This window comes from Borostomias antarcticus, assembly GCF_949987555.1.
Source record: "Borostomias antarcticus genome assembly, chromosome: 12".
In the NCBI taxonomy this organism is placed as follows: Eukaryota; Metazoa; Chordata; class Actinopteri; order Stomiiformes; family Stomiidae; genus Borostomias; species Borostomias antarcticus.
This window is the reverse complement of record NC_140245.1, coordinates 9,982,420-9,995,052: the sequence shown is the minus strand read 5'-3', so window position 1 is coordinate 9,995,052 and position 12,633 is coordinate 9,982,420. Positions and strand designations below refer to the sequence as shown.

Below are 12,633 nucleotides of genomic sequence, written 5' to 3'. Positions count from 1 at the left end.
AGAGCAGAGCTCTGGATATACCTTTCTGGGGCCCATACATGTGGATGAGAACATGTATGGAGCCATATGGAAACACTAACTGTCCTTATGAAGATCTGTTGTCATACTTTGATACTGCAGGTCAGGCCAGCCTTCCATGTTAACCCTCCCTGAGGTCTAGTTCAGCCCGTCACATTCCCACAAGTTCAACCTGTCATTTCTCTATTGTTCTGCAAATTATCTCTTCAGCCTGCTGTTCTCAGGTGTCCCTAGTTAGCAGAACTCGTAGGGCTAGCAACACGATAACCCTGTTCTTATTGGCTGGGCTGCTACATTGCTCACTGTAGTTTTAAGCAGCAGAGAGGCTTGTGGGTACTGTGGTCTAATTCCATCACAATGACTGATACTCACTCCCGGGTGCTTGGGCGCTTTTTTATTGCAGTCATTTATACGCAGTGAGACGCGCTCCCCCGTCTGGGAGGCATGTTGGCTCCAAGCGCTTTGTATTTTACCGTGGTGCGTTCATTTTAATACCTCCATTAACTCAACGTTTTCTTCTGGGTATTTTTCCAAATCTGGCTATGGGAGTATGAGAAGCTATTACAGGACGACACTAAAGGGATCGCCGCCCCCCCCCCCCCCGTTCCCCATGCAGAATATTGCAACCGTAATTTCAACACGGGGCGATACGGTATTCTAATGAAACCCCGCTTGTGACATTTCGTTCCTCGCGTCGGGAGAACGAAACCGCCGGTGTCGCCCGCGTTCGAGCCGGCGTCCCTCGCTCCCTCTCTGTCTGCCGTCGCCATGGCGACTGATGGCAGCGACTAGCGCAGCAGGTGATGCCAATCAGTCTGGGCGATGATTGCCTATGGGTTCATTAGTTGTAATGAGAGTGTCTGGGAGGCCCCCCCCCCCCCAGCGCTGTCGGGCCCTAATCGTTTTATGGGCCCTCGCTGTCACTAGAGCCATACTCCGGGAATCAGTCGCATAGTCATAAAAATAATGAGATTGCCTCGTGTTATGAGGGATCGTCAGCCGTTATAATCCACCCAGCTCTCTAATGAACAAGAGGGACAAAGACGGGGACATGTTCTAAATTAGAGGTGCAGAGGGGGGGGTGTTAGATATGCCAGGGGGGGTTGCAATAAGTGACGATGGGGAGAGAGAGATAGTGTGTGTGTGTGTGTGTATGTGAGAGAGAGAGATTGTGAGTTTGAGTGAGAGAAACTCACAGGGAATGTCTGGGAGAATGTTCAAGAGAGATTGTGTGTGTGTGCGTGTGTGTGTTCAGGTTTAATGACCTGTGCTGGGGGAGGAGGGGTCCCTAATGTCAGCGGGACAACTGTTGGCTTCATTAACACCTACAGCACTAACATCCATCACATAACACTTAACATCACATCGTACTATAACTCCTCTCCTGCTACTGTACCTCTGCATGCCTGTGTTTGTGTGTGTGTGTGTGCGTGCGTGCGCGTGAGGGTGCGTGTGTGTGTGTGTGTCTGTGTGTCACCTCCTAACCTGCCCTGGCCCCTGGGTCTGGCTGCTACCTGGTAAGTTACTAAAACCGAGTCTCCCTTAAATGTTGTGAAACTAGGATCATCAGAATTGAATTGACTATAGTGATTGAATGACAAAATCACCAAAGACAATTTTTCTATTTTGGCTGAACAATAAAGTTGTTTTCAACTCATATATTTTACGATGACGATGATCTAGTGCCGTACCACAGAGGGTTTTCGGGAAACTCACCCGTGTGTGTTGAGGGGGTCAGGGGTGGGCATCCCCGAGTGCTCTTACCTTATGGATTGAGTGAACCGGTCTGTATCAGTGATGGCTAAACATTTTATAAAGGAGAGTATTAAATGTGTGTGGATGATGATGAGGGTGAGTAACCAGGATGTTGACGGCCTTGTTTCAGCCCAACAGCGGCGCCGGCTCGTACGGTCAACCGGGCCGGCACTCTGTGTCAGTGGAGGTCCAGATGCAGAGACAGAGACAGGAGGAGAGAGAGTCCTTCCAGCAGGCCCAGAGACAGTACAGCTCCCTGCCACGGTAAGAGTGTGTGTGTGTGCGCGTGTGTGCGACGCACATGTTGATTCTCACATGTCAAGACGAATGAAAATCATCAGCATGACCAAGGTCTTTATATACCGTAGACGCTTATGACATTAGATGACATCAAATGGATCAGACCGGCTGTGGTGGACCAGGAGGTCAGGCCTGCTCTTCTGTAGCGTCCGACCCAAACACACACACACACACCTCCCCACACACACACACACACCTCCCAGAAGGAGCTCCGGCCGTCTGGACGGTCTCACGTTACGGTCTCAGTAATCTGACATGATGGGTTGGATCCGAGGTCGTGTAATAGCCTTTCATCTGCACAATATGCCTGTTGTTTCCAGGAAGGTGTGTGTGTGTGTGTGCAGATGTGATTTGTGGTCTTTTGTGAGTCTGGACACTCCACTAAACTACATTTATAAAGTGAACCATATGTTTGTACTAACAATCTGATACTTTAATCATATGCAATTTTAATCAAACACTCATACCTGCATCTGTAACCCCTGGTCTTTTACAATGAGACCAGAGACCCCCCAGAATGTCCCCTCCACTCAGGGGGGAAGCTGCACAGTCCCAAATCCGCTTCCTGTCTGCTTATACTCCATCAATTTATCTTAATCCCCTATTGTTGATACAAATTTCCTCTTGCTAAATATTTGCAGCAGCTTTGTCTAAGGATTAATGAAGCCAAGCATCGGTCCGGCACTCGGGGGGAGAGCTTCCTGTGGCTCCATCCATAATTTGACTCTAATTCTATTAAGGCCAGCTCTGTTTGGATAAACCTGCATGTATTATCTTAGGGTCCCATGTTATTTACAAGGGAAATTCCATTGTGCATATGAACTAAGGCTCCTACTATAACTGTTTCCTATCCCTGCTATCTTGATGTGTATCATATGGTTCTGGGCTCGCTGACACCATTACTCAACTCCTATTGCCTTGTTTTTGGCAAAGCTTGAGGTTTGAAATATATAAGCTGCAGACGTTTGAACGTTGACTACTGGCTGTGGAGGACGTCTTCATCATTGGCGAGCTGCATTGATCTCCGGGCCAAAGGAACGATGTTACAGGCGACCTTCTGTAGGCTGTGGGGGCTCAGACAGCTGGGGCAGCGTTTGGTGGGACTCAGAGCCACATGTTCCTCCTCATCTGTCTCTCTCTCTCTCCGTCTCTTTCTCTCTGTCTCTTATCTGCCTCTCCCCGTATGTCGCTCTTTCTCTCTCCCTTCTCCTCCTCTCTCTCTCCCCCTCTGCTCTTACCCTCACCCTTTCCAGCTTTCTTCTTCTTCTTCTTCTTCTTCTTCTTCCTACACACATCACATGTACAGTACCGGCCCCATATCAAACACAGTTGAGATATGTGGTTCATATTCTATACAGAGAAACAGGCCAGCTGTGCCCCTTTTGTCAACCCACCAAATTAAATCCGATGCCGATGCCTGTCTTTAGAAAATTGGAAGCGCCGAACCGCACGGTAAAATAAACCGTCTGGATCGTTTTCCTATCTCGCTGGGTGAGGAGCCATGTCCGTTTCCTCACTAGTGCCTTTCTAAAATAAAATCAAAAGACCTAAAAGGTCTGGAATCCTCGTCTCTTTCACCCTCAAATGCAAACAGTAATAATGTGCTTCTTCACAGCTGGTTGCTAAACCTGCTAATTATGCATAGCTCTGAGACAGACGCTAGTCGATGTATTTGTGTCGTTCTTTCTTTTTCCGTTTCCCTGTTCCATCTTGTCTTGGGAGATAACCGGGGAGCTTAAAGGCTCGGTAGACTCATGCATGTCATATGGGCCAAACACAAAAACGCTCACAAAGTGGCCAGTCAAGCAGAAATGAGGATGATGTCACTTATCTGGAGGATTGTGTTCCTCTCGGGCTGTTAAAGGGGAGGACAGCCAGAGGGATGGACAGCCATGCCTTTTAGACGCCCCCACGTCAGGTGTCAAATATCTGCTGGGAAAAAGCGCTAGGGACAAGATGTCCGACTTCTCGATTCTCATCTGCGAGATAGTTGCTATTACCGTGTCAACTTTGACGTGCGAGTGTTGGTCACAAAAGAAGATAAATGGGTTGGAAAGGTGGTGTAATTGCTACTTTACAGTATGGGTTTCTATATATTGTACTGTGGGCTTGCAACAGCCCTGAAAACATAAAAGATATCTCTCTCTCCTTCCAAGCTCTTTCTTTGCTGGAGTTGCTGCAATTTATTGCACAAGATTTTCAGATGTTTTCAGACCACGGCCAATTATGATCCAACTGATAATGATGATCATGTTGTCCTGTATCTTGTGCGTCTAGTAAAATCATGGTGAAAGGAAAAGTGTAGGCTTATTCAGTCATCGTGAAAATCATTTGATGTTTATCTCTCTCTCTCTCTCCCCCTCCCTCCCTCTCCATCTCTCTCTCTCTCCCTCCCTCCCTCCCTCTCTCTCTCTCCCTCCCTCTCTCTCTCTCTCCCTCCCTCCCTCCCTCCCTCCCTCCCTCTCTCTCTCTTCCCCTCCCTCCCTCCCTCTCTCTCTCTTCCCCTCCCTCCCTTCCTCTCTCTCTCTCTCTCTCCCTCCCTCTCTCTCTCCCTCCCTCCCTCCCTCCCTCTCTCTCTCTCTCTCTCCCCCTCCCTCTCCCCCTCCCTCCCTCAGACAACCCAGGAAGAACCCCAGCAGTGTGTCTCAGGCGTCGTGGGACCAGGCCTACCCCCCCGGCGAGGGTTTTCAGACCGCCAAGGAGAACCCTCGCTACTCCAGCTACCAGGGCCTGCGCAACGGCTACCCGGGCGGCGGCGGGGGCGGGGTCAACGCCCGCGTCCTGCTCGAGGCCCAGGAGCTGCTGCGGCTGGAGCAGAGGCGCCGCGACCTGGAGGCCAAGGGGAAGATGGCGCCCCCTCAGGAGCACGCCGGCGGGAGCTACGACGGCGGCGGCGGCTATTCGCCGGGGGCGCACAAGGACCCGGCGTCGCCGAAGGGACCGTACCGCCAGGACGTGCCGCCGTCGCCCTCCCAGCTGGCCCGGCTCAACCGGCTGGGCTCTGAGAAGGGGAGGCCCTTCTACTCCTGAGGGGCCGGGGGTCGCGGGACTGGGGTCATGCTGGTCTGGGGGCGGGGGAATATGGTCCAAAGATCGGACTGGAGGATTGGACGGTTGGGGTCGGTGTTGGGGTACTTCATGAGTCTTTGGGGGTGGGGTGGGGGTCAGCATGACGCTGGAGGACTGTGATTGGACGGTTGCCCCGGGGGGAGGGTGTGGCCAGGACCAGGCTCACGCAGGAGGATTAACAGCCACGGACGCCGCGCGGCGCATTGTGGAAAACCCGGGCGCTTAGTACAGCTCGCACTCTTTTTAACCAGAACGGGGAAGCTCAGCATGAGGGTCCTTTGTGTCAGTCACTCTCTCCAGACGATGACGACGACGACCTGACCCTCCATTTTTAGCCCGCCTGGCGCCTTCCTCCTCCCCCCCACGCCGTCGTCAGACGAGACTCGTAGTGCCTTCTGTGTCCACGCGATGACACGCCTCTCTCGGAGGCTTCGGCAGAGAGGCCGTTCGGTGTCGCCGTGTGATTCATGGTAATCTGTCACCCCTCGCACTCCGACAATCAAGCCAGACAGGCAGATGGGTGTGCTTTGAAATGGCTGTGTGTGTGTGTGTGAGTGTGTGTACAGTATGTGTGTGTGTATGTGCAGGTTTATACATGTACTGTATATGTACAGTATATGAATGTGATGGGGAAACACAAGACAGCATTGCCCCTGCGTGTGTCCTGGTGTTAAATCATGCCCCAAACATGCCCCGCCACCCCCAACACACACACACACCTCCCCCCCCCCAATCAGTCAGCCACCCTTCTATGTGCTACACGCTCCTATTCCACCCAACACTACACCTACAGACTTCTCTCTGTATTCTGTTTATCTCTTTCTTCTTTACTAGTCCCTGGAGGAGAGAGAGAGAGTGAGAGAGAGAGAGAGAGAGAGAGAGAATAAAAAGGAGGGCATAGTTGGTTATTAATGAATGTCCCTCATAAATGATTCATGTCTGTGTCATATCCACAGAGCAGACTCAGGCAGGTGAGCAGAGGCAGCTGTGATCCACTGCCCGGCCTGGTCCCCCTGCTCTGCTCTGGGCTCGTCTCGCTGGCCTGCCTGCCTGCCTGCCTGCCTGTCTGTCTACTCTACAGTGTGTCTGGCTCCCTCCCTCCCTCCCTTCCTCTCTCCTCCTGTCCTTTGCTCCCCTCTCCTTTCTGCTCTCCCTCATCTCTATCTACCTCTCACCCCCGCCCCCCTCCTCCTCCCCCTCCTCCTCCTCCTCCTCTCTGTCAGCCCCACACTGAATTTTTCATCACAAGCCACCTGCTGCCTGCCGCAGCCAAACAGCACTGCCACCAGAGGCACGGCGCAGGCTACGGCTTTCACTGAGAGGAACAGATAGAAATAGATGTCGGGAGGGAGAGAGAGTGGGAGAGAGAGGGAGAGGGAGGGAGAGAGAGGGGGGGAGGGAGGGAGGGAGGGGGGGAGAGAGAGAGAGAGAGAGAGAGAAAGAGAAATGAATCGGCAGAATGAGACAATCTGAATCCCCGATGCCCAGATTAGTTCCAATCTTCCCCCCTCCTTCATAACAGATGATCGAGGGCCGAAGGTAACAGCCTTCAACCAGGGTAACGGCACACTCAGTGAACCCACCACAACAGACCTATAATGTGACGATGATGTCCGCGGTTCGTACGATACGTCACATACTGTAGCTTCCCACGAGCGTACGAAGGAGGGAGGCGAGGCGGGCATTTTCACGACGGGGGAGGAGGAGAAAAAAAAACTTTCGATCTCCCATCTGCGTGCCGGCCTTGAAACAGACCGGTCCGAGACGCTCTCCAATGTGTTCCACATATGGCCGGCAGAGACGCGCGGCGCCATTTAGCTCCCGTTTGTGAATGGCTACCCGTAGCACATGGCGTGTGCGAGATGGAGACGGAGAGAGAGACCGTGGAGACGGAGAGAGAGACTGTTGTGTATTTAGCTGTAAAACACGCGAGTCAGAGTGTGGAGACACCACACCTGTTTGTCAATATCTAGTTGTGTTCAAAGGCGTACAGTACACTAGTGTAGTACTTTAAATGAAACGGTGTACTAGCCATGGGGTCAGTCTGGTGTCCATTGCTCTGGGGTGAGAGGTTAATAAGTGCCTGAGACACTAAGGAGAGGAGGAAGAAGGACATGGTTGGGTTGTGACCCATAGATTACGTGACACCACACAATGTACCATTTTGTCAATGTACCATTTTAAATTTCTTAATTATGTCATTGGGGGTACTTTTTTGTTTTCCTGATTAGCGTTCTTTGTTGTTGTTGTTTTTTTTTTGTTTTTTTTACTGCAGAAGCATAAAACACTACAGTGTATTTTAATCAAGTTGGACATTGCCTCACAATGCTGTATCACAATGTTTAAAGTATAAAGCTATTGTAAGCACAGTGCAATTGTTTTTTCAGACTTTTACATGATATATAAAGAAATGTATACAGACACTTTTCCTGTACATATCAAATTTAGAATAAAAAGGAAGGCTGTTTGCGTCCTGTTTACAACCAACATGGCTGACCGTGATTTGTTGACCACTGCTGTGAACGAGGGGTCCGAGTTGGATGAACTAAGATGAGTGTGCTGCATTGCTGGTGTAATCTACACTATCCACTGTGCTCCTACTGGGGGTAATCTACTGTACACTATCCACTGTGCTCCTACTGGGGTAATCTACACTATCCACTGTCCTACTGGGGGTAATCTACACTATCCACTGTCCTTCTACTGGGGGTAATCTACTGTACACTATCCACTGTCCTTCTACTGGGGGTAATCTACACTATCCACTGTCCTCCTACTGGGGGTAATCTACTGTACACTATCCACTGTGCTCCTACTGGGGGTAATCTACACTATCCACTGTCCTTCTACTGGGGGTAATCTACACTATCCACTGTCCTTCTACTGGGGGTAATCTACTGTACACTATCCACTGTGCTCCTACTGGGGGTAATCTACACTATCCACTGTCCTTCTACTGGGGGTAATCTACACTATCCACTGTCCTCCTACTGGGGGTAATCTACTGTACACTATCCACTGTGCTCCTACTGGGGGTAATCTACACTATCCACTGTCCTTCTACTGGGGGTAATCTACACTATCCACTGTCCTTCTACTGGGGTAATCTACACTATCCACTGTGCTCCTACTGGGGGTAATCTACACTATCCATTGTTCTCCTACTGGGGTAATCTACACTATCCACTGTCCTTCTACTGGGGTAATCTACACTATCCACTGTCCTTCTACTGGGGGTAATCTACACTATCCACTGTCCTTCTACTGGGGGTAATCTACACTATCCACTGTCCTTCTACTGGGGGTAATCTACACCATCCACTGTCCTACTGGGGGTAATCTACACTATCCACTGTCCTTCTACTGGGGGTAATCTACACTATCCACTGTCCTTCTACTGGGGGTAATCTACACCATCCACTGTCCTACTGGGGGTAATCTACACTATCCACTGTCCTTCTACTGGGGGTAATCTACACTATCCACTGTCCTCCTACTGGGGGTAATCTACTGTACACTATCCACTGTGCTCCTACTGGGGGTAATCTACACTATCCACTGTCCTTCTACTGGGGGTAATCTACACTATCCACTGTGCTCCTACTGGGGGTAATCTACACTATCCACTGTCCTTCTACTGGGGGTAATCTACACTATCCACTGTCCTTCTACTTGGGGTAATCTACACTATCCACTGTCCTTCTACTGGGGGTAATCTACACTATCCACTGTCCTTCTACTGGGAGTAATCTACACTATCCACTGTCCTCCTACTGGGGTAATCTACACTATCCACTGTCCTCCTACTGGGAGTAATCTACACTATCCACTGTCCTCCTACTGGGAGTAATCTACACTATCCACTGTGCTCCTACTGGGGGTAATCTACACTATCCACTGTCCTCCTACTGGGGTAATCTACACTATCCACTGTCCTTCTACTGGGGTAATCTACACTATCCACTGTCCTTCTACTGGGGGTAATCTACACTATCCACTGTTCTCCTACTGGGGTAATCTACACTATCCACTGTCCTTCTACTGGGGGTAATCTACACCATCCACTGTCCTTCTACTGGGGTAATCTACTGTACACTATCCACTGTCCTTCTACTGGGGTAATCTACACTATCCACTGTCCTCCTACTGGGGTAATCTACACCATCCACTGTCCTACTGGGGGTAATCTACACTATCCACTGTCCTCCTACTGGGGTAATCTACACTATCCCTCTACTGCTGGGGGTAATTACACTATCCACTGTCCCTCTACTGCTGGGATTAATCTACACTATCCACTGTCCTCCTACTGGGGGTAATCTAATACACTATCCACTGTCCCTCTACTGCTGGGGGTAATCTACACTATCCACTGTCCTACTGCTGGGGGTAATCTATACAGTATCCACTACTGTCGTACTGCTGGTAATCTCATGCAGTACCCACTGTGTCTGGGGGTAATCTCATACAGTATCCACTGTCCTGCTGGGGGTGATCTGATACAGTATCTACTGTCCTACAGCTGGGGATAATCTACAGTATCCACTGTCCTTCTACTGCTGGGATTAATTTCATAATCCACTGTCCTTCACCAATTTTAGTGAAGCTGTAAATCTGTATGATTGTGGTGTGTTAGTCAGTACAGTATGGCTGTGTGTGTGTGTGTTTCTGTTTTTGTGCGTGGTTGTAAACCAGCGCACCTACTGTAGTATAGCGTTTGTCTGGTTAACACTCCCTCCCTCCCTTACTCGGTCACTCCCGACAATGTTGCCCTGCATTTCTCTGTTGGCACCACTAGAGGCAGTAGTCCCACCAAAATCAAGAAGGACACCAAAATCAACCCGCGGATCTCCACTGCACAAGTAGAGTAGTGGTGAGGGCATAGGACTCCCACCTGGGAGACTGGGGTTGAAGACCCGGTGGGGATGACTTTATGGGTCTATACCCCAAACATCCACATGTTCATCCTTTCACTCCAAACTTTACCCCTTGCCTTATAGGTCAGATCCTGTCCCAACCCCAACCCTTATTATAACCCCAACCCACACTAGGGACTGGAAGAAGGACACCAAAACCAACCTGCCAATCTCCACTGCACAAGTAGAGTAGTGGTCAGAGCATTGGACTCCCACCCAGGAGACCGGGGTTCAAGGCCCGGTCGGATTACTTTGTTATCATCAGTGTAACTGCTTTAGCCACTGACCGCTACCATTAATGTTATGGAAGCTGCTGCTAGTTGTTGTGAGCTCATGAGCTAACTGTGCTGGATTAGCATTGGAAGCAATGGAACTGATGTGTCCAGGCGACAAGACCTATCTTGTCATTTCTGGGCGTCATTTATTTCATGTCATTTCAATTCACAGATATTTCAGTGGCGTGACTAGCTTCCGTCCTACCAGTCCTGAACAGAAACAAGCGAGCCATGCACATAAGCCAGGCTTGACCTGGCCTGGTCAGTGGGGTAAAACTGCTGAGACGGTCTATTAGGTGCCATCATGTTTCCTGTAGTTAACTGGTCTCATTCTTATTGTCCCTCACCGGGGACCTGCTGTCTGAGTCTAGCTACTGTGTGTGTGAGCTGAGGGTCAGAGGTTACATCCTCACCAAATACCACTAAGCCTGCTTAGCCATCATGGTGGGGGTGGGAGGGGGGGGGCTTCCCTGAGAGAGGAGGAACAGGAAAGGTAGGATAGAAATCCCTCCTTTTCTATCCTGCTTTTTAATCTTTATGACTTTCCGTTCCTTTTATCGATATTCAAAAGAATTGCGGCATCTCCTGTGTTGTCCCAAGCGGCGATTCTGCCTTTGATTTCCGAGACACAGATGGAATATAACCTTCGTGTCATCTCCCATGGAAGTCCTGGAGGAAACGCACACATGCTGTTATCCTTGTCCTGTACCCCGAGTTCTGGAACGAGTCTCATTCTTTAGCTAAATTGATACGGTTACTACTGTTTAAAAGCAAGGATGGATAGATGAAAACACACAACATGACGCAGATGGAAGACAGGATGACTATGTCACTCCTGCAGTGTCTCTACTTGTATCCAAGCGTCTGTTTGACTCTGCTATCCTTCCATATTTAGGTGGACCCGGGTCCATGTGTGAGGTCATTGTGGCTGGGTGCGGTGTTATGTTGGTGTGGGGGTTTTACTCGGACACCTGCCGGCGGTCCCCACATCACCAGGTATGGCCAGGCTGGGACAAAGTCAACACAGGTCACAGGGTTCAGGCTCAGCTGGTGTTCAGCTCACATGGAGAGCAGCGTGTAGCTGATGCTAATGTTCAAGTCTTGGTTTATTCTGAATATTTTACATATCCAGATTGGTCAACTTTGAACAAAAGTATTTATGTTGACTGCATAACTACTGTACGAGGATCATTCTGTTATGCAGTGAACTTCAGCTGTTTAACTTACCGGTCAACTTAACGGTTGTTGAGTCCAGGCTATAGGAAGCAGGTTGGCTCAGATTCTGGTCTGGTCTGATTCAGAGTCTGGTCACCTCTCACAGCCTGCCTCTAGTTAGCTGATCCTCTGACCTCCCCAGACCAAGGTTGCAGGCCTGGATCGATCTGAAGATAACAAGACCAAAACCCTCAAATACCTAAGGCTGTCCTCCTGGGTAAAGACATCCAGATAGGGATCCTAATTAGTTTCAGTGTCGAAAACCCGAATGGAGTGGGATATTTAAAATGCTTGAGGAATGTGCAATTTGGCTTGTCAGTCAGACATACTGAACTAATGGGGAAAAACCCGGGAAAGTAAATCAAGAGCAGCTTGAGAATTTCAAATATTCCAAAGGCGTGCAGCAGTAGGCTACTTAGCCTACACACCGCTTCTGTGTGGACGTGTGACGAAGAGAATTGATCCAAAAAGAGAAAAAGTGGTTCAAACAGATTTGGTTTAAAATGTAGGCCTAGTGTTTTAAACAGATTTTGGTCCAAACGAGAGGTTCAAACAGATTTGGTCCAAGCGGAATCAAACGTTGCCTCTTTTCCTCGTCGACTGGTTTTTCCGCAGTACCTAGCCTATGTCTCTCCGAATGTCAGGAGGCTGTCTGTTTTGAATTACTCAGCTATTCAGGTATTTCCTCAGTCTTCCCTCCTCCGGTCTCCTCCCTGTCAGCCCGGGCCGTGCTCTCCGGCAGCAGCAGGCCAGTCTGTCGGCCTAATAAAACCCCCCGTGTCCCTGCGCTGGCCTGTCATTACTCATACGCTTTAACAACACTGTCCGCGCGTTTTAATGTTCTCCGCATAACCCCAGAGCAACGCCACGGATCACTGGAGCCGGGCCCATTGTCAGGGAGGATGCTGTACAACGTGCTTTCTCTCCACAGACACACCGCTGTTAGTCCTCATGTCATCGTAGCCTACAGTCAACCAGGCCTATCATTTTCATCCTTTTCAAAGTTTTTTTTTTTTTTTTTTGGACGCAAGCCTCGAGGAGGATCGGTTCATGGCCGCGCCGAGAGGCCGGACAGGGCGCTCGTT

The 12,633-nt window shown here is 49.8% G+C and overlaps 1 protein-coding gene across 1 annotated transcript in view; it reads left to right on the top strand.

The window, feature by feature from the left end:
• LOC311316035 (partitioning defective 3 homolog) overlaps positions 1-5,103 on the top strand; it is a gene marked incomplete at its 3' end in the record, with an annotated part of 169,352 nt that extends 164,249 nt beyond the window's left edge. Inside the window, exons 23-24 of the mRNA XM_084446776.1 lie at positions 1,904-2,037; positions 4,689-5,103. Coding sequence (XP_084302902.1) covers positions 1,904-2,037; positions 4,689-5,103 — 549 coding nt within the window. The remainder of the gene's footprint in view (positions 1-1,903; positions 2,038-4,688) is intronic.
• Positions 5,104-12,633: the final 7,530 nt, after the last annotated feature.